General features: G+C 42.6%; 1 protein-coding gene across 5 annotated transcripts in view; it reads left to right on the top strand.

The window, feature by feature from the left end:
• Positions 1 to 6267: 6267 nt before the first annotated feature.
• MAP2K4 (mitogen-activated protein kinase kinase 4) overlaps positions 6268 to 22360 on the top strand; it is a 105222-nt gene continuing 89129 nt past the window's right edge. For 2 of the 5 annotated variants that reach the window (XM_089900331.1, XM_089900332.1), the window contains exons 1-2: positions 6269 to 6440; positions 16968 to 17000. In XM_089900331.1, coding sequence (XP_089756457.1) covers positions 6326 to 6440; positions 16968 to 17000 — 148 coding nt within the window. In that variant the 5' untranslated portion in view covers positions 6269 to 6325. Of the gene's footprint in view, positions 6441 to 16967; positions 17001 to 22360 lie in introns of all 5 variants that reach the window. The other 3 variants (XR_016388839.1, XM_022596226.3, XM_022596223.2) reach the window with 3 other exon arrangements.

Genomic DNA, 22360 nt, shown 5'->3' with positions numbered 1-22360 from the left:
AACATATATGCCCCTGCACAAAGAGGACCCTGTGTGGCTTTACCCTAGGTGATTCCTTTCTTTTAGATGAGAAGTTTCAATAAGTCCTGAGTTTTATAAGATACCTATTCGATTGGATTAAATTAGTTAGACATTTATACTTAGTTTACTTGGATTGTAATTTTGCTCGAGGGCAATATAATTGAGCAATATGTTTAATTTTTGTGTGGTTTTTTTTTGGTTTTATAGTGTTTTTCATTTTCTTCTAATGTTTTCTTATGAAAAAATTCAAACATACAGTTGAAAAAACTTGTAGTTATCCTCGGTCTACCCACTACCTAGAGTTTAGTATTAACATTTTGTTATGCTTGTTTCAGCACGTATCTATCCGTCTATCCATCCCTCTAACCTTCCATTCAGCCATCTTTTTTTTCTGACGCATTTCAAAGTAAACTGCAGGTATCAGGACATGTGCTCTTTAAGACTTCAGCATTCAGATCATGAGCCTGAGTTCAGGATTTGTTCACAGTTTCTTCTTTTGATATATAATTTACATACTTTGAAATGCACAAATCTTGAGCATGTATTTGCTGCATTTTGACAGATGCATAAACTCCTGTAACCCATACTGCTATCAGGGCATAGAACATCACCTTTACCTTAAGAAAGTTTCCTCTGGCCCCTTCCCAGCCAATCACGCTGAATTTCCTGTTCTCCCCGACAAAAGTGCCCACTGTTCTCTCTCTCGCTCTCTTTTTTTTTCCATTTTAGTCTCATTTTGTTTTTTAAAAAACAGTGAGGATAGATCAACAGAATACAGAAGATGAGGACAGGCTCTGAGTGTAGTTCAGGCAGATGAGAATTGTATCATTCTGGAATGTATTTGTATCTGGTCAGACCATTGTTAATACTGTCAATAATACACCTCACTGGGGCTTCCCTGGTGGCGCCGTGGTTGAGAGTCCGCCTGCCGATGCAGGGGACACGGGTTCGTGCCCCGGTCCGGGAAGATCCCACATGCCGCGGACCGGCTGGGCCCGTGAGCCATGGCCGCTGAGCCTGCGCGTCCGGAGCCTGTGCTCCGCAACGGGAGAGGCCACAGCAGTGAGAGGCCCGCGTACCGCAAAAAATAAAAAAATAATACACCTCACTGTGGTACTAACTTAGACTGAGGTATTTCCATTTAAAAAAAAATTCTTATAAATAAAGTTGTGATGAACATTTTCCTATAAATCTCTAGATGCATGTATAGTTATTAATAGTCAAATTAGTATTTCCCTTTATCTGAACCAGACTGAACTTTGGTTCTTTTGATGGAATGAACTCACATTCCCTTCATTTCCAATTAAGTGCAATGTTCAACCGATATCCAGAAACCTGCACAGAGGCAACATCGGCCATTGTATGGCCTGGTCCTAAACCCCCAGCGATTTGGGGATGGACAGGAGATGGGTTTTGCTCAAAGCCAACTGCTGAGCCCTTGTAAGGACTATCACGTGATTGGTACAGCCAAACAGAGGTGCCTGACCCTTCTAACTTTCTCAGAGACTGAAACTGGGGACCTAAGGTGAAACCTAACTGCAGCTTATTTTTGCCTTATTTGGAATGTGAAGAGAAAACTGTCCTCTTAATGTAACCATTGAGACATGTATCAAGAAGAACAAGCAAGCTACATTTCTAAGCAAAGGTGCTCTAAGCAGGGGGTATGCAGATGTCACTCTGACCTCGTCATACATTGCTCATAGCAATGGCCTTACTCTGTTATTTCCATCCTCTCCAGTGGGAAGGAAAAGTCATTACAGGACAGAGCCAAGAACTTCAGGCCCCTTTAGGGATTTTTCTCAAGGAGCTCTTATAAACATGAATTTGCTGGTTATTGAGACATATTTTGCCTAATTGCCTTTTCGGCTCCCCAAGGATTATGCTAGCTACTAGTATATTACTAAAAAAGCTGTACTTCTTTTAAGCGATTCATTATTTTGAACCATGTATGGGTTTGTTACGGCTGTCATAACAAAGTACCCCAGACTGGGAGGCTTAACCAAGAGAAATGTATTTTCTCACAATCCTGGAAGCTGGAAGTCCAGATCAACGTGTCAGCAGGGTTGCCTTCTTCTCAGGCCTCTCTCCTCGGCTTGTAGATGGCCGTCTTCTCCCTGTGTCTTCACACAGCCTCCTCTCTGTGTGTCCTGTTCTCCTTATAAGGACACCAGTCATATTGGATTAGGGCCCAATGTGACCTCCTTTTACCTTAATTACCTCTTTAAAGCCTTATCTCCAAATACAGTCTCATTCTGAGGTACTGTGGGTTAGGACCTCAACATACAAATTTTTTTTGCAGGGGAGACACAATTCAGTCTATAAGAAACCATAAAACACAAATATATAAGAAAAATGTGAGCATAAGAAAAAGTAAAAAGCTCATAGCTTCATCAGTTTGAACAAACCAAGATCCTTTCTTGTTTTTGCCCAAACTCAGACCTAGTTGATGGTTTTTTAAAAAATTAATTAATTTATTTATTTATTTTTGGCTGTGTTGGGTCTTCGTTGCTGCGCGCAGGCTTTCTCTAGTGGCAAGTGGGGGCTACTCTTCGCTGTGGTGCGTGGGCTTCTCATTGCGGTGGCTTCTCTTGTTGTGGAGTACAGGCTCTAGGCGTGCAGGCTTCAGTAGTTGTGGTATGCGTGCTCAGTAGTTGTGGCTCTTGGACTCTAGAGCGCAGGCTCGGTAGCTGAGGCGCACGGGCTTAGTTGCTCCGCGGCATGTGGGATCTTCCCAGACCAGGGCTCCAACCGGCGTCCCCTGCATTGGCAGGTGGATTGTTAACCACTGCGCCACCAGGGGAGTCCCTGATGGTTCTTATCCCTGGTTCTTATGCACTAATTAACAATACTAACAGCAATCCAAGTATACTGTCCGTTTTATTACAAGCGCAGCATTAGGCATTATTAAACAAAAAACTAATTAGTTACATATTACTCTTCTTTTTTGTCTGAAAGCATCCTTTATTTCTGCTTTCTTTAGACTCTTTTTGTCCCATTTTATCTTAAAGTACTTTTTTTTTTTTTTTTTTTTTTGCGGTACGTGGGCCTCTCACTGTTGTGGCCTCTCCCGTTGTGGAGCACAGGCTCTGGACACACAGGCTCAGCGGCCATGGCTCATGGGGCCAGCCGCTCCGCGGCATGTGGGATCTTCCCGGACCGGGGCACGAACCCGTGTCCCCTGCATCGGCAGGCGGACTCTCAACCACTGCAGCACCAGGGAAGCCCTTAAAGTACTTTTTTAATTAGAAATTTCTTTTTCATTGAAGTACAGTTGATTTACAATGTTGTGTTAGTTTCTGGCGTGCAGCAACATGATTCAGATATATATACATATATATATATTCTTTTTCATATTCTTTTCCATTATCATTTATTACAGGATATTGAATACAGTTCCCTGTGCTGTACAGTAGGACCTTGTTGTTTATCTATTTTATATACAGTCATTTGTATCTGCTAATCCCAAACTCCTAATTTATACCTCCCCCACCCCTTTTCTCCTTTGGTAACCATGTTTCTTTCCTATGTCTGTGAGTCTGTTTCTGTCTTGTAAATAAGTTCATTTGTCTCATATTTTAGATTCCACAATATATTTACTCTTTTAATTCAACTTTCCTGAATGAATTTCCTAGTTGGAATGTTTTCCTTTAGGTTTATTTGTTACATATATTTTCCTCATTCAAATTCACTTAACTGTATCAGGTCAATGTTTTTCTTACTTGAACAATCTTAAATGTAACCTATATAATCTAAAATAATATTGGAAAACTTTTTCCTACTAAGTAGTTGAGTAATCTCTAGTATTGCCTCTAGGATTTCTATTAAATAATAAGTTTCTATTAAAGAAATATGTATAGGGCTTCCCTGGTGGCGCAGTGGTTGAGAGTCCGCCTGCCGATGCAGGGGACACGGGTTCGTGCCCCGGTCCGGGAGGATCCCACATGCCGCAGAGCGGCTAGGCCTGTGAGCCATGGCCGCTGAGCCTGCGCGTCCGGAGCCTGTGCTCCGCAACGGGAGAGGCCACAACAGTGAGAGGCCCACGTACCGCCAAAAAAAAAAGAAAAAAAGAAATATGTATAATTGGAAAAAGGAATTAGTAGCACTTTACGTAAGACTGTAAGTATATCAATTGTCCACATCAAAAAATGGGGGAGGGATACTTATGGTACTGATGCAGGTGGGGAGACTAGAAGTCTTCCAAGTCATTTCTTGGTACCACTCCAAAACCCAAGGAACTGCAAGTGAGAAATGAGATGACATACACAACAGTGACATTTAGTCAGCAGGAACTGGTTGTGAAATCTACTGGCAGGTACTGGAATAAAGTGTCAGAAAATTTCTCAGAACTATTTGGTGTCTGGGAATCCTGCATCTGAAGTCTGATGATGACATTTGGTGTGTTTGCCAAAAAACTATGAGGCTGTTGATGCCTTTTCCCAGGATTTTAAAGTGGTCAAGCCAAGGGAAGTGCAAAACTATTGCCTGGGGGTGGTGGTGGTGGGGTCCCTATATTTTTGCATCAATCTTTGTTAATTGTTGGCAAGTTGTGTTGATGTTTTGAGAGAAGAATTTCATTTGATTTTTGATACTGACCCCTCCAGGCACTAAAATATAAACCTCAAAGAAAAGAAAGCTGTCTTCCAATCTGTACCTCCAAAGAAGAGCATTTAGGGAGCCTCAGCTCCTCCTTTTCTCTGTCATTTGTTGCTACTCTTCCCATCAGCACCATGCCAAAGATGCAGATTGAGTATTTAGCCTGTAATCTGGGCTGAACAGCCTGGATGGGACACTTTCCTTCCAGGTTCTGATTTCCTTTCTGGGGACCCCACTTTTATGATTCCCCAGGGCCAAGAAGAGCAATCTGGGATACTGATTCCCAGATGGGAATTTGGCAGTGTTTCTAATGATGACCTGGAAATGGAGATGTCGCTCTGCCAGCCAGGCCCTCAGAGGAGAGTTCTGGCGGGCTGGAATGCGAGGCTCTCCACTTTTAAGCACACCTACCTGCTCTCACCTTCAGTTTGCCTTCACTGCCTCCCAGTTTACTTTCCCTAAGCCCTAATTCTAGCCCCTGTGAGCAGTCAAGATGATGGCTGAGGCTGAGTTCAGAGCAAGCAGGCCAGGCTTCTGTTGATGGAGGGGACATTACCAAGGTGCCCCGAGGAAGTTCCAGCACAGATAAGGTCTGTGTGGAGGGATGTCCTGGTATAGATGGCTCGGTGCTTCAAAAGGGCAGGAAACATCCAGCTCCATGGTTCAGACTACTTGGCATATTGTATAGTTGGTCATCCTATATAGAGACGAGACATACCTCTGTCCAGAGATCCATACCTTACTGTTCCAACTACATTTCTGTTGGTCCACAAACCCCCAGCCTCACAGAGGACCTTTTTTTCTTTTTCTTTTAGCTGCTGCCTTCCTAAAACCCGTCTCTGTGCCAAGCACCGGAAGAAACTTGATTTTGTTCTGTGAAGTTGCCATCTTATATAATTCATATTTAAATTATATAATTTATATGGCTGGTCTTATAAGGTGTAGAAGAGGTGGGGGAGAGAATCCAGTGTGTATTTAGGGGAAGTCGGTGATACAGATAATATATTTTGGGAGACCAGGGAGCTTGCGTGCTTAAGATACTGTTTTTCAAATTTAATGTGCATACAAATTACCTGGGGATATTATTAAAATGTAAATTCTGATTCTGTCTTCTTGGGATGGGTCCACTGACGGTACTTTCAGTAGCATTCCTTAGGATCTCCCAGGGCAGTGTAGAGGGTTAGGGTGTTAGGCAAGGCTTAGCGGGAGCTCCAGATGGAACCACAGGTAGAACCAAGTTCCCTCTGGAAGTGCCGTGTCAGAGACTGGACAAGAAGCAGGAGCTCTGCGATCCCTTTCAGTTTTACGATTCTGGTTTTGGGTTCTGAGATTCCAACAAGGGGCTTCTTAAACTTTTGGGGTCACAGACCTCTGTAGGAATGATAGAAGCTGTGTACCCTTTCATACCCCAAATGCACACACTCCTCACTCCGCAAACCGCTCTAGGCCCCGCGGCGGGCCCGCAGCCCCAGTGCAGGACTTCGGCCGGCCTCTGGGGTCCCGCACCGGCGACCCGGGCAGTTCTGCCGCTCAGCCGCTCAGCATCTGGTGCGGCTCCGCGTCAGGCGCGGGCGGGGGCGGGCGGGGGCGGGCGGGGGGCGTGCCGGGGGCGGGCCCAAGGCGGGCGCTCGCCACGCCCCTCGGCCGTGCGAGAGGCCGAGCTTGCTGCATTGCAGCCGCCGCGGCGCCGCTCGGCTCCTCACTCCCAACAATGGCGGCTCCGAGCCCGAGCGGCGGCGGCGGCTCCGGGGGCGGCAGCGGCAGCGGCACCCCGGGCCCCGTGGGGTCTCCGGCGCCCGGCCACCCGGCCGTCAGCAGCATGCAGGGTAAGGAAGGCGGCGGCGCCGAGACCCCGGCCCCCGGGCGCGGCCGTTGGAGTCGTCGCGGCCTGTCCCCGCGGCCACGGACGCCCCCGGACCCGGCTGAGGAAGCCACCGAGCCACCCGCGCCGGTCCGCCTCCCTCCCTCCCCGCTTCGCGCCCGGAGCCGGCCGCCCCGGGCTCGGCCTGGCTCCGGGCGGCGGGCCGCGCAGGCCCGGGCCGCGGCCTCCGCCCGCGCTCGGCCCGGCGGGCTCCCGACCGCCCGCGGGGGCCCACCTGGCCCGGGCCCGCCCCTGCGGCCACCCCCGCCGCCGCCACCGCCGCTTACCTGGCGCGCCCCGCCCGCCTTTCCGGGAACGCGCGGCCAGGGTGCGGCGGCGGGAGGCGGCCGGGGCCTGGCCCGCGGGTCCCGGCCGCCCAGGGCGTCGTCGTCGTCGTCGTCCCGGCCCCGCGCCCCTCGGCCCTGCGCCCCTCGGCCCCGCGCCCCGGCGCCCCGGCCCGGCTCCCCGCCGCCGCCGCAGTGGGGCCCGCTCAGGGCCATCTTGGTTCCCTGCGAGCGCCGCCGGGCCCGGCCGCCGCCTGACCTCTGGGCTCCGCGGTCCTCCTGGACCCTCGGTTTCCAAACTTATGCATGTTTCTGCTCGCTGGGCGGGTGGGGCGGGGGTGTTCAGGCCCGTGCCACCTGTAAGGTGATGAGACAGCCCTTGGCCTGGGAGAGGCCAGGGGTTTCTGTGTTAGCCTGGCATGCAGACCAAATAAATAAATAAATAAAACAAACAGAGGGAGCTCGGTTGAAATGCAGAGATCCGGGAAATCGAAAGGCAGGGGTCCGAGTGGTTCTCTGCGGGGACTGCACGTCTGAAGCAGCCCTCCTAATTAATGACTTTCCCCAGTGGGAATGCTTATTAGCTCTATGTGGCTCTTGACAGGGGCTGTTGTGAAAATACCAGGCCCCAGCCCGTGAGGGACCGTTTCCTTGAGTTTACTGGGGAATTTTGAGTAGTAATGTTATCTTTGAAAACAGGGAATCTCAGAAATCTCTTGATAACTTTCGCAGACTTGCTTGCGTTAAATTATTAGCAGCGTCATTTGGGGTACCCTTCGTGGTCCGTGTGACCATGGTTACTCTTTGATTAAAATCTTCCGAAAGGGCTCCGAGGTCTATCTTAACCGTCTGTCTGGTTAGGTTTGACGTTTGTTGAGTATTTCGGGTTTATGAGAGGGTGATTCATGAAGCAGAGGCGGGATTTTATTCAATTTTATATCCCTGTCCCCCTCCCCATGGGATATACGTAAGGAACAGTGACAGATATATACAGGATGATGTCAGAGCTCAGAGGACACTTTCTGTGCAGGCCCTCAGATAATTAATTCAAATTAAATTAGTTATTGGATGCCACTGTGTTGTACAATATACAGATGAAGTACAGGATGGGTTTCCTGATCTTCCAGCTCTACAGTCTCGTTGGTGGTGGTGGTGGTGCTGAAATTAAACCGCAAAATGACAATTTAAGATTATATTGCATATCCAAAACAGGTGACTTACAAAGCTTATAAAAATGCAAGTTTTTTGGGGGGTGGGGGGTAGGGGATGAGTAGGGAGGCTAATAGTTCGAAAAAGCTGTAGAAATTAATTTTTGTTCAAAAATGTTTATTGAGCATCTGCCTAGTGCCAGGCATAGTGCCCTAGTCCTGGGTATATAGAAGAGAGTGAGTCAGATGGTCTCTTTCCTGATGGAGCTCACCCTCCTGATAGGATTGGGGAGGGAAGACAATATGCAGATAAATAAGAAAAATTGCTAATTGAGAAAAGTGTTATGAAGGTAACAAGCTAGGTTAGAAGTTAATGGGGGAGGGGGCAGTCTGCTTTGGTAAGATGGTCACAGAAGACCTGTCTGGAAAGAGGACTCTGTTACGATAAATAAGAGGGTTCTACGCAGAGGGAACAGTGTGTGTGAAGATTCCAAAGTAGGAAAGAGCTTGGAGTGTTCTAGGAACTCAGAGAAAGTCATCGTGTTTAGGAATTATTCTGATGCGCTCCATTCTCCTCTCCCACCCCTGAGTATTTTTTTTTTATGCCTTATGTATTTATTTAAGTTTTTATTGCACATATTGGACAGGTCCCTGCAGTTTTTTTGTTTGTTTTTGCGGTACGCGGGCCTCTCACTGTTGTGGCCTCTCCCGTTGCGGAGCACAGGCTCCGGACGCGCAGGCTCAGTGGCCATGGCTCACGGGCCCAGCCGCTCCGCCGCACGTGGGATCTTCCCGGACCGGGGCACGAACCCGTGTCCCCTGCATCGGCAGGCGGACTCTCAACCACTGCGCCACCAGGGAAGCCCCCACCCCCTGAGTTTTGATACCTAGTAAACTGAACTTTCTAATAAGCAGAACCCAGTTTAAAAGGGAGAGGGAGCACATAAGACTTCTCTTTGAATTTTTGATGAATTTTCTTTTATCAGTACTGTGTCTAGCCTTGATTGACTCAGGAACCTGTTGTATCTTCTTGAACCTCTCTCAATTACTCAGAATGAAGAGAAGCACTTGAAACTCTCAGGACGTTTTCTCGCACAATCCAGGTTACAAAGCTTGAGCTTAAGCAGCTGTGTAGGATCTTTTTTGTTTGTCTTGTGATGTTAGAGCGCAACCTCCCTTACTTCACCTATCAGATCTTTGGCTTTAGATCATACTTCAGGTCCTTAGAAGATGTTTGGTAAATGCCACTCCCCCCCCACCCCCGCAAGCATGGTCACCTGCCACCCCCAAAGCACTGTCTCTCTGGGAGTTTTTAATGGCCAAGCTCTTTCCAATAGCAGGGTTTAGCTGTGGGACGCGTGGAATACATGTCATATTAACAGACATTGGTGGTCGTTCTGTGTGAGAAGCACCGTGCTGGGCACTGGGTCACCCTGCACATTTTTTCATGGCTTGAGGTTTGTGGCCCAAGAGTGGTCTCAGTTGAGAATTATTGTTTTTTTTGGTTTTTTAATATCATAATGCTTGAGTTAAGCCAGAGCTCTGGTGTCCTGGATTTGAATCCCCTCATCGGGACTTAAGAATTTTGTGACCTTGGGCAAGATACTTAACCTCTCCAAGCCTGAGTTTCTCAGTTGGGAAGCAGGAATAATGCTTACCTTACAGGAACTTTGAGAATGCATATAAAGTGTAGGCCTGACACACAGTAAGAATGTGATTGATGCATGTTAGCCATCATCATTGTTAATAGCAACAATACTCTTACTTGTAATGGTCTAATTAATTGTCTCTTTCATTATTAGCAGATGAGTCCCTAACGCCTCATGATCCATCACACAGTTTCTTTAGCTTCATTATTACTGGGTCCTACCCTTTTCTCTACCCTGTTTATTTCCATTTTTCATTATTGAGCATTTCTGGTCAGAGTATTCTTGATGAGTCTTTATTCTCCCTGGGTTCAGGTAACTGCTCTGCCGTGTACAAGCTCTGTGACCTTGGGGAAATTACCTACATTTTCTGAACTCATCTGAGTTTCTTATCTGTTAAAATAGGGATAATACCTTACGGGGCTGTTGTGAGAATCACATTATTAGATTAATGCACATAAAAGGGCTTTGAAAATTATAAAATATCTATACGTATATAAGGATTGCTATTAGACATGGCTATTTAAATGCTTTAGTTATTAAACCCTTAAAATGTAGTAGATTTTTAAAAACCTCATGAACACAAGAAGTTAAATTTATTATAGGAGACTTAAAGCAGGGAAAAATAAAACTTTTCCTTAAACTTTACTTGGATAGCTGAGAAATGTCAGTTTTAAAAAAATGTGTAGAATAGTTAGAATCTATAATTGAGTCTGAAAAACATGGAGACATTTGTAAAGTACTTGTTACAGGAACTGGTTATAAAGTATATGTGGTAAGTGCCTCTGATTCTCTTAATGAGCTCATGTAGGTAGTTTTTCTTTTTTTCTTTTTGAGTCTCAAATATAGATATATAACAGAAAAGTTATGGACTAGTCCAGTCCTTACCCATTTACCCTCAGCTGAACATTTTATAAATATCAATTTAAGTAAAAAGATGATAGCTAGATTTTACTTTTTAAAAATGTGCAAAATGTACAGTGTAGCGACTATAGTTAATAATGCTGTATTGCATATTTGAAAGCTGCTAAGAGAGTAGAGCTTAAAAGTTCTCATCACGAGAAAAAAATTATTTAACTATGTGCGGTGACAGATGTTAACTAGACTTACTGTGTGGCGATCATTTCACAATATGTACAAATAGTGAATCAAGTTGTACACCTGAAACTAATATAATGTATGTCAGTTATACCTCAGTAAAAATATTTACAAAATAAAAGAAAATACACAGAACTTTCAAGTGTAATGAAACATACCTGTTAAGAAAAAGTGAAGATTTAAACTCAGTACACTTTTTTCTCCCAATAATATTTGAATATAAAAAATTAGTATGAAATGCCCTATTTGTGATTATATTTGACTGTCTTTCTATTTTTACCATTTAGTTTGTGGTTTTCAAGAACCATAGGAGGGTGCCTTTATCCCAATTTAAAGAACTGAATTGTGCTGACAGTGGATAAGGTACCAAACCCTAGAATTGCTTGCCTTTCCCACTGTGTTGCACACTATTTCTTTCACCATTTATTTGACATAACCTGATAAATAAAATCCAGGTCAGGAAATTGGTCCCTCCTCAAAGCACATATTGCATTTCTGTATGTTCCTTAAAAAGGAGAGCAACCCTAGTATTAAAATTTAAAAAGTAGAAAAATATAACGCTTTCAGGATACTGATTTTCTCACATTTTCTTTTAATGTCCCTTATTAGAGTGTGAGTGTGTGTTGAAACTTGTTTAAGATGGGATGTTAGTGAACCCTGTATTTTGAGTCATGTTTCTTTTTTTGCAAATTTCTCTTTTTCCATTCAATTTCTATTACCTAATTTGAGAAGCTGGGTTGATTTGGGCCCATAGAGTTTTTCTTATTTTTAGGGGTCTGGAGGTCAAAATCAACTCCATCACACATAATTCAGGTCAGTCTGCATCTCTAGGAGATAGAGACAGTCCACATGATACAACCTGAGGAAGTTTAATTCAGATTTAAAATTAAGAAGGGAAACTAATAGTTAACACAACTCTTTTTTCACTGTCTTTACCTAATTTGATGCTCGTAAGTGCTCTTTAAGGGTAGATGAGCATGGTCTCCTTTCATATATTAGGGAACTGACGTTTAAATTAAGGAATTTGCCCTAGTTGAAGTGGGTTTTAATCCACCTGGTGACAGGCAGCCTTTGCTCTTTCTACTCTGTTACCCAGGTTCACATGGTTTCTCCGAGCTCTATTTAAGTCATTTCAGCCATTCAGGTCTGAGAGAAGAATCTTTGCCAGAAGTGATGCAGATTCAGGAATAGAAGGAAGAGATTATTTTAGGTTTCAGTCAGGGGGTGGAAGCTGTATGCATCCAGCCATGTTTGGGTTGATTTTGGAGCCTCAGGGCTTCCTGATGCTTCTTTGTGTTGCAGAGTTCTGAACTTGCTGGGGCGTTTACCCTGGCACTTTGAATTTGGGGGCATTTTGATTGCAAATCTACAGGCAAGTAGAAAACTTTAATTAGATGTTGAAAGGTAATAGAACTCTTTCAACACTAGTATGGAAAAGGCACCCACTTAGCATAAGAGTTAATAGCATACGTTGCCATCCTGGCTAAATTTGTCATCTGGGCAACTTACTGTCCTGCTAATGGGCATGGGTTAGCTTCTGGCCCTTTCCCCCAACTCCAGGAAGTCTCCATGTGTCTCTTCACACTCTTGGCAAGGTTGAGAATTAACATGAACCTGTAGAAAGGATTCAAGGGCAAGGAGAGAGGAGATTGGGCTGACTTAACAGCCACGCGGTGAGAGGGAGCATTGGCCAGTAGTTAACACAGCTCAAGATGGACCTTTACAAAGAAGCTGGCAGTCCCATCGTGCACGGCTTGATTCTTGAAGAACAGCATGACATTCCCCACCAGGGAGAAGGATGGTGGAAGTGGACACCACAGCAGCTCTTTCAAGCTGTATTATATCTCATCTTACCAACAGTCACCCAAAGTATTCAAAAGGGGGAAGCTAGAAAAGGGTTGCCAGATAGATCTCTGTTATATATCTGACATATATATATGTGTCTATCTGTGCCTGACTTTGCTGAAAAATAAGCGACATTAAATGGCTCTCCTGATGTGTTTGCCAGTGACCCTGAGATCTGGGTTAGGTTCCTGCCAGGAGACAGTACCCACTCCGGAGTTAAGTCCTCAGGACAGCAGGCTGGGTGTAGGAAGGGCTGAAACGGAGAGGCAGAGTGTGGAATCCTTTGTTTCTACCTCTCTTGGTGACAGGAAATGAAAGGAGAGGGACTGTTTGTGTGGGTTAAGCTGGTCTGATAGGGAAGGTACCATAATCGTTGCTCACCTGAGGGAGGTACCAGGAATAATAATGACTCTGATAACATTAACCTGCGCTATCCCAGGCTCTGTGTTGCATTTATTACCTTATTTAATCATCACAAAACACTTTCCGGTATTATTATTCTGTTTTACAGATGAGAAAATTGAGGCTCATAGAGGTTAGATACTTGCCCACAGTCACGTGGTTGATGAGTTGCTCTCCCCGGGTGTACTGGGCTTTCTTGAACGGGCTCCATGGTAATACAGTGCTTAGTTACAAACTGAAGAGTGAATAAGGTGGTCATCAGCCACAGGAGGGAGAGGAACTGGCATGTGAGGGCTGACAAGATCCTGAATTTTTTAAAGTGTGGGAAGGATTAGTATTCATAAAATCATGAGTGGTTCTGGATGACGCAAATAACCTGGAATACTAAATGAAGGTGGGTCCCTTTTAAGCTTGAGACAGGTGAAGTCAGGAAAGCTCAAGGAAGTAACACAGCAGGAAATCTTGTGGAACTCACTCTAAGTACAATGAAAATACAAAGTTTGGATAAGCTTAGATAAATGCTGAGATGTTAGAGTCATAATGGTATACTATGAGTAACTTTACAGTTGAAGGCACACGCCAACATTTCGAGGTTGACGTTGGAAGGCGGCAAGCTGCTGGCCTCTTCATGCTTGTGGCAGAAGGAGGATTTGGGAGCTTGGTTTGTGGGCCTGACCCAGTAAGGCAGGCAGCTGTGATTTTCTTTGTATCAGTGTGGCTTCATACTGGAGTTCATCATCCCTTTTCAGCATTACCAGAATCCAGGGTGTCCAGGAAACTATAAGGCGCTACTGAGGAGGTGGGAAGCTGCTTACGCCCCTGTCCCGCCCTCCCCCCCGTTATACCCTCAGCCCAGGCGAAGGGCAGTGCGGATGGTCGCTGTGCCCCATGAGGGCCACTAGACAATCAGAATTACACGTGGACACGCTGTTTCAAATTCTAAGATTACTTGATATTATTCTTAATTTTATATATAAATGAGGAAACTGGGGCTCAAGCAAGATGCCTCTTTTGAGTTTCACAGTTGGAACTAGAACCCTGGTCTGACATTCTTCATTTTGTTTTCTACTTTCTCAAATACTCTTTGCCTTTGGTTTTAATATACACTTATACACATCCTAAACAGCCTTTTAAATGGATACAGGCAAGCTCACTTTATTTGGTAAATACAGTAAATTGTGGGTTTCCAGTTATGGCCAGTTAAGGACTCTCAAGATTGAGGTTGGACGGTGAGAATGAGGGGAAAATGTGGTGGGAGAGTCCTGGTGAGAAAAAGGAGGGGAAAAAGCCCCACAGAGCTTTATTTCTTTGGTAGGCCTACTAGCACCCTGCCCTGTACATCTCAATATTTATTCTTGGGGGTCTGAGGTTTGATGAAAAGAAACTTGGCTGGGGCCATGTACTTTCCCACATCTGTACTGTAAGCACCAACTCTCTGACCTTTGTGGGTTCTTATTTTTTTTTTTTTTATTGGCTGCGTTGGGGCTTCGTTGCTGCGCGTGGGCTTCCTCTAGTTGCAGAGAGCGGGGGCTACTCTTCATTGCGGTGCGCGGGCTTCTCATTACGATGGCTTCTCTTGTTGCGGAGCACGGGCTCTAGACGCACGGGCTTCAGTAGTTGGAGCACGTGGACTCAATAGTTGAGGCTCGCTGGCTCTAGAGCGCAGGCTCAGTAGCTGTAGCGCACCGCGGCATGTGGGATCTACCCGGACGTGGGATCGAACCCGTGTCCCCTGCATTGGCAGGCGGATTCTTAACCACTGCGCCACCAGGGAAGTCCCCCTGGTTCTGGTTCTTTTCCATATATATAATCTCTCTCTATAGAGTCCCCCCCCCCCCCCGCCGTGTGTGTGTGTGTGTGTGTGTGTGTGTGTGTGTGTGTGTGTGTGTGTGTATAGTCTTTTAGAGGTCTAGAAAGATTTAGGTAATGGCTTTTTATCTGATTTAATTGATAAGATTACATGGAGTTCCAAGGAAAAGCTGAGCCATCTGTTCCAGCTACTTTAGCCTGTGCTTGTCAGTTAGCAAGTCTTTTCTGAGTGAGAAATAATGCAGAGATAGATGTAGGTATGAGTCCTTAGAATCTGTTCATCTGGTCACTTCATCCATAATTAGGTAAAAAGAGCAAGTCTGTAGTTATGCTTTGAGAATTTCACCCCTTCCCTTTTAGCTACATGTATGGATTCTGTACTGATGACAGAACTTCAAGTTTTGAGAATTTTTTGGCATTTAAAAGTGGGCTTAACTTCTGATGTGTTAGGGGAGTAATTGGTGACATTCTAACATTCCCAGTTACATATACCTTATATTTTTTTCTATTCATTGTACTTTTATCCTTTAGCTTACTTTTATACAACTATACAGATCCAATTCATTCTTTTTCACATACTTCTCAGATTTATTTTTCTTGCTCCTTTCCCCATTCATCTTGCTATTTAGTTCACCTCTTTGCTCACCTTTTATTTTTGCTACCTAGTAGCACCTATTGAGCGTATTTAGAGCTAAAAAGAGAATAGTAACTATCCCTTGAAGTTGTTTCAGTGTTTCACCAGCTTCCTCTCTAGTCTCCAGGTGAATTTTCCGTTCCCTCTTCCAGCGGAGGGGGTGGGAGATGGGCTTCTGAGCTGCGGCCAGGCTCCTCTGTGTTTCCTATTCCACTGCTGCTTCCACAGTGCCAGCTGCCAGCTCCCTTTCCTCCTGACTTGTGCCAGCTCATTTTGCCTGGTAGGAGGCTGGCTGGTGTTTAGTTGCTTAGGCTTATAAGATCCACAGAATCCATTTTTTGTTGTTTGTTTGTTTGTGTTTCCTTCTGAAGTCTGTTCCTGCTGCACATCTGGCGGGGGGGGGGGGCGAGGGGGCGGGCAGCACGTGTATGGAGCCTCAGCAGTAGAGATACAAGTGTCAGGGCACTGCCTCCAGTTTGCCCCCAGGACTTTGTCCCTTGAAGTCTCCACTCCCACTTCCTCCCACTTTGCCATCAGGTAGTAAGTAGGCAGTGGGTTACTTTTGTGTCCCAAAGGTACCTTCATGTCAGAGTAGCTACATGAGCCATTTTTCAGGTTTTGTGCATTATAGGTACTATATCTTAAAATTCTAGGAGTTTCAAAGCTGGATGGGAAAGACTACTTAAACATATCCTTTTTAGTCCTGGATTTTTTTTTTTCTGCAAGTTTTGATTGAATTTATATAACTACAATTTGAGTGATACTCATTCTAAATTTGCTTTCCCTATTTTGTTCCCCAAAGCAATAATAAACACAAGCATAGGTAGACCACTGAGAAAACTAGAAATTCACCCAATAGACTATGATGGCAAATGAATATTTTGGGAAGGCTTTTGTTTTGAACAGCTTACTTTACTGGGTGCATTTTACAAAACTACATCTGTATAAATATATGCATAAGGTATAACGAGGCTCAATTGAATTTGGAAAATATGTTTATGTTTCTAAGGAGAATTTAGAGGTTTTCTTCTTATAACTGCTATAGTCCTACTTACCGTTTCTAGGGACATGGTCTTTTTTCAGGCCTACTTCACAGGAATTTAAGCACCTCTTTAGTAGTTCACTGTCTTATCATTTGAGGTTAGCTCACTGGCAGAATGTTGCTATGTGTGTTTAGCTCTCACAGTTTATCAACTACCAAAGCTTTTGAATCAGGGGTAGTAGTTAATCGAGTAATTCCAAGTCAGTAATTTGAGTTAATAAAATAGCTTGTGACATGTTCTGAACTTGTAGATTGAAGAAATTGACAAAACTGTCTTAAAAGTTGTTCTTAACTTCCAAGGGCTAATAGCTATTCTTTTTATTGAATAGATGTGAAAATTAACGGTAAAGACAACATAACTCTTATAATTTAAACTTGATTTCAGTTTCGTATAATAAAGTACAATTAAGTCAGAAAGAGCTGAGTTTTTGAAGAAAGCCCGTATGTTATAGTTCTATCTGTGATGGTGGAGGTTATATGATTTGAACTGTTCTTGAATGTAATATAAAAATGCTATGTCATGTTCTAATTTTGATTTGTTTGATTTACAGTAAATGAACTGGAACTTATCTCTTTTACTTTAGGCTTTCAGATAAACTTCTGTGAAAAGGCACAAAGTAAGCTACAAATTTTATGATGTTATGCTACTTAATTTTTTTATATCCATCTTGGTATTGGGAATGTGTCCACTATTGTTTCAACTAACCAACCATGGCAATTTTACTTTAAAAGAGCTTCCATTTTTCATTCATTTTCCAAATACAAAAAAAAAACAACTGTATTATATTCTTGCTTTCACTTGCAATTGAAATAGGAGAAACATATGTGTAGGTATTCAAATGTATGTAAGTATAGAAAGATGTATATAGATATAGACAGATGTACTAGATTTAGAAAGATGTATAGAGGTATAGAAAGACATCTATTCATATGTATATAGTTATATAGAAAGATGTACATAGATATTTGGACTTAGCCATAATTTAAATCACAGGTTGAGGAAAGTTCACTTTTAAGATTGGAGTGCAGAAAGTATACAGTATAACTGTATTCTGAGACCTCATGCTTTAAAATTGATTTATTTTAAAGGATCCATTTAATGAATTTTAATTTTTTTCTTTAAAACAAAGCTTTTTTCTTCCTCCTCCCCACCCCCCAATATAGACTAGGGTTTTTGTTTGTTTGTTTGTTTTTTAATAAATTTATTGATTTTATTTATTTATTTTTGGCTGCATTGGGTCTTCGTTGCTGCGCGCGGTCTTTCTCTAGTTGCGGCGAGCAGAGGCTACTCTTCGTTGCCGTGCACGGGTTTCTCCTTGCAGTGGCTTTTCTTGTTGCGGAGCACGGGCGCTAGGTGCGCGGACTTCAGTAGTTGTGGCTTGCGGGCTTCAGTAGTTGTGGTTCACGGGCTCTAGAGCGCAGGCTCAGTAGTTGTGGCACGTGGGCTTAGTTGCTCCGCAGCATGTGGGATCTTCCCAGACCAGGGCTCAAACCTGTGTCCCCTGCATTGGCAGGTGGATTCTTAACCGCCGCGCCACCAGGGAAGCCTTAGACTAGGGTTGTATATTAGGGTACCAGTCTTCATATACCACAGAATAGGTTTTCTATAAGAAAGCAAAATTTATAAAGCCAAAACAAATGCATTTTAAACTTAAATGTCATTTGTATAAAATGCAGTTTAAAAAATCCCAACTCAAGAAGGCTATTCTCCAGTTAACATAAATATATCCCAAAATATAATGTATTCATCTTCTGCTTGTTGACTCATAGAGTGGGGAAGAATAACGACCGCTTTTTTTTTTGCTGTGCTGCGAGGCTCGTGGGATCTCAGTTCCCTGACCAGGGATTGAACCTGGGCCACAGCAGTGAGAGCCTGGAATCCTAACCACTAGGCCACCAGGGAACTCCCACGACCGCCTTTTGATGTACATCATTGTCTTTTCCCCCCAGCTCTATGAGATGTAGTTGACATGACACTGTGTAAGTTTAAGGTGTACGCATGATGATTTGATGCCCTTACATATTGCGAAATGATTACCACAGTAGGGTTAGTTAACACCTCCATCACCTCACATAATTAGTATTTCTTTTTTGTAGTAAGAACCTTTAAGATCTACTCTCCTAGCAACTTTCGAGTATATAATGCTGTATTGTTAACTGTAGTCACCGTGCTGTTACCTTTTAGATCCTCTGATGTGTATCATTCTTAAGTAAGTTAGTTCAAACGAAATAAAGTTTAACCTGGAGAAAACATTTCTGCTGTTTTAAAATTTTCTGATGGAATCAAAATGCTTAATTTCCATTGGTTGAACATTGTGACTTCCTTTGAAAAGCAGTGAACAAAAATTTATTTCTTGATTGGTTTATCCATGATATAAATATATAATGAGCAATAGAGTAAGGCAGCTAGATCCTAGGATAAAATTTTTTAATTGGTCCATTATTGTCATCCTTCTCTTACCTTAAACTAAAAATAGTATACGATTTCCTGCTCATAGTGGACCTACATATATGATATATATCTACATGTAATGTAGTTACAGCTTCTATTTTATGCTATATTTTAATTTTAACACAGTTTTTAGCTTTCTGTTTAAGTATTTCTGTTAATATTTAATATACTTTTAAATTTTTATTTACATATTGACAGAAAATCTAATTTAAGAAAAATGCTGACATTTTAAAAATTTAAAACTGCATTTGCACTGTTGCTTTTTTTCTCTTAGTCCTATTGTGAACATAAAACAAGAGAAACATTGATTTTATTAAATTTAAAATTGTGTATACAGTGACTATAAATGGCTCTGTAGGTAGATGTAAAATGCCTTTAGACTTTCTAAGTGGTACTGTCCTCTCCCATTGTTACAGAAATGATAGGTTTGCAGTGCTGCTTGTTTTATTACACGCGGCGGAACCTAACTGTGTATTCCCACTTGACGCCCACTTTTGGTTGCCTTCACTACCTCTTTACACTGTGACTGCTTTCTCATATCTCCCCTTTTATTTCTCCCTCTGTCTTTGGGAGGTCCTTCTCTTAATTTTCCAGCTTTTGGAATTCATACAGTTTTATACATTCATTCACAGAGCACATGTTGGACACATAGGTACCATCGAATGAGGGAGATTATTGGGGCAGAAGTGAATAGAGCCCTAAGCCCTTAGCTAAGGGCTTAATAGAGCCCTTAGCGGGCTCTTAGTGCAGTGGACTAGGGTTGTTCCTGCGTTGATTGCAAGCATACGACTACTGATGCTGCGGATTGATTAGTAGCTGAACCCAGGATGAGGTGGTGCAGGAACGCATATGTACTGGGCACCTTTGCTTCCACTGTTCTGTCCTGAGAGAGAACTAACATGAGGGCTGCTGTGGGGTCTCATGATAGCTGCTTTCCTGATTGGAGACCGCGGCTCAGAGATCCAACAATGGCCTGTCCTGCTTTGGAGTCAAGCAGAGCTGTCTGTGCTGGCTTGGACCTCAGTGGAAGTCTTGAGGAAGGGGAGGGTTGGACCTGAGTGATGGTACGGAGGGCCAGCTTTGAGGTCACAGCATTTATTTTTGAACTCTTGGTTCCTGTATTTTACGGTAAGTTTTCAGTTGCTTACATATATTAACACTTTTTCTCAAGCTGGTCCTATGATTTGCATGTCTTAAAAGTTATAAGTGCAATTTGGTAATGTTTTCAGAAAATCAGTCTTCCAGTTTGCTCTGGAATATAGCCATTAACTGTATGTTAAAAGTAGCCACTCATTTCTTTAAAAATAAGGGGCTTGAAATCACCAAAGCAATGTTTTCTTGACTATTAGGGCATACTCTAGTGCCAGTTTTATTTTAAGGGTGTTTCAGAATTTTCAGAAAAACTACAGTTTAATTCATTAAAAATAATTACATAGCATACAGTAGTTGTAGGAGGGGATGGAGTACAAAGAACACAAAAGTACGTATTGTTAAAAGCCCACTATGTTTGAGTCTGCTTCAAATGCTCAGTTCTCCATCATAAACCAAAAAGACTTATTTTAAGATGATTCTGATGACTAATGGAAGCTCTGAAGGATTAATTTTCCCCCATTGTTTGACTTACACATAGTTTTTATTTTTTATATTGTTACATTACTGTTCCAGTCAGTCTATTACAATTGCCTGTTATGAGTTAGTGGCGTTTTATTGGTGATGTGTGTGTAGGTTTTTAACACACACCCAGACAAATAGTGTGAGACTGCATATTTTATTTTGGAACCAGATTTTTATAGAAATTCAATAAAAATCCACTTTGCACCTCATGATCTTTTTTTTATCAATTATAGTTTCTGCATTTATTTGCTTTTTGGTTTTCTAAATATATATAAGATAATATATATTTAATATAAAATTGTTATTTGAGCCAACAGTGTTATATTTCTTTAACACTGTTAGATTATTGAATTTTTCTAAGGTCTGTATGTAAGACTACATCAGGGGAAAATGTTTTTTTCCCATGTAGATCTCCTACATTTAGAGGGTTGATTAGTTCATCATTTACCATTTGGAAATAATGATTTTGTACTTGTAAATATGTTTATGTGATTTATGACTCAGCTTGAATGATCATATCTCTGTGGCTTTAATGAGCTAACTTGAAAACATAGTTCTTTAGAATATGATTTGCTTTGCTTTATAAAACCAATTTTGCGGGGGTAGGGGGGCAGAGATTTGCCTAGAAACAGTTTTTGAGATATGGTTTTGTAAATGTCAAATTTACCTTAGCGTATCGGCATTTTGACTTTTTGCTTGTATGAGAATTGTGACCCATTAAAGATCCCAGGGCACGGGGATTTTCCTCAGAAAATGCCTAGTAGAACCCTGTGCCGATCAAAGTGAGAATAGTTAGGAATTTGGCAAATGCTCTTAATAATTTAGTTTTCATACAAGGGCACTTTTAGCCTTTTTTCCCCCCTTACTGCAGTGCATTTTCTGCCCATGGCTGTAGAGTTTTTGAGTGCTAAAGACAAGTTTTGGTAGTGTTGAGTTTCCGTAGCTTTGCCTTTTTTACTTTTGATAGCTCTAAAAAGATTTAATGGCTTTAAAAATTTGTTTTACTTGAGAATGTTTGCATAGCAACAAGTATTTAGAAAAATTACATGTTGCAGAGCTGACTGTTATCCTTGAAGTAATTAATAGAAATTAGATTACAGGTATTGATCGCTTTTGGTAACACTGCACACCAAAGTATTTGGGGGGAAAATGGAGGTATCCTAATGACAGATTTTCATTTCATTGTGAAACTATTCTTTTTAAATAAGTACCCCAAATTGTTTTTAAATTGGTAATAATAAAAATGAAACAGTAAAGAGGAGGAAGGATGTTTTGTGAATCTTCCCAGAAGTCTGAGGAAGTCATTAATAAGTTTACTGATCTGATAAGTTCTGTAAAAGATGATGTTTCACTCAAGAGAGTATTTGACTTTACTGGAGGTGGAATATAGACAACCACGGGAAGGAAGGAGTGGAGGGAGGGTCAAGCTGTCCCGTGTTTAAAACTAAGAGCTTAGAACATTCAACTAATTAAACTTCGAATTTCCTATTTTATGTAACAAAAATCTATACCCAATGACTAAAATTTTATTGTTTGGGATTTATTAAGCTCACCTAAGTTTTTCAGCAATCCTAAGAAACAGAATGACCACATTTGCTACTACTGGAGGGTAACATGGTTTATTTAAATCTAAATACACGCTGAACTTAGTTACAAAATGAGACTATTGTAGGGTTTGCCGTAAGCCCCTAGGACTGAGCGTCTAGTACATTCATCACTGTCTGTGGACCATGATGAACTGCCAGGGGAAAGCCCAAGCTTTCCAACAGCTTTTATACTAACTGAAGCCCAAGAATCGTTGTATAGGCTGAGTCAGGGTTCATGCATCCCCTTTATACCATATACCATTCCAAGGGGAATGCTACCTAATTATCTTTGATCTTGGAAGTGGTGGGAACATTAATTCTTCCT

This window comes from Delphinapterus leucas, chromosome 19 (genome assembly GCF_059928025.1).
Source record: "Delphinapterus leucas isolate spDelLeu-1000000601 "Yukka" chromosome 19, BTC_Dleu_Yukka2, whole genome shotgun sequence".
Classification (NCBI taxonomy): domain Eukaryota; kingdom Metazoa; phylum Chordata; class Mammalia; order Artiodactyla; family Monodontidae; genus Delphinapterus; species Delphinapterus leucas.
Note: the sequence above shows the minus strand (reverse complement) of the source record. Positions and strands in the feature narration are given on the sequence as shown.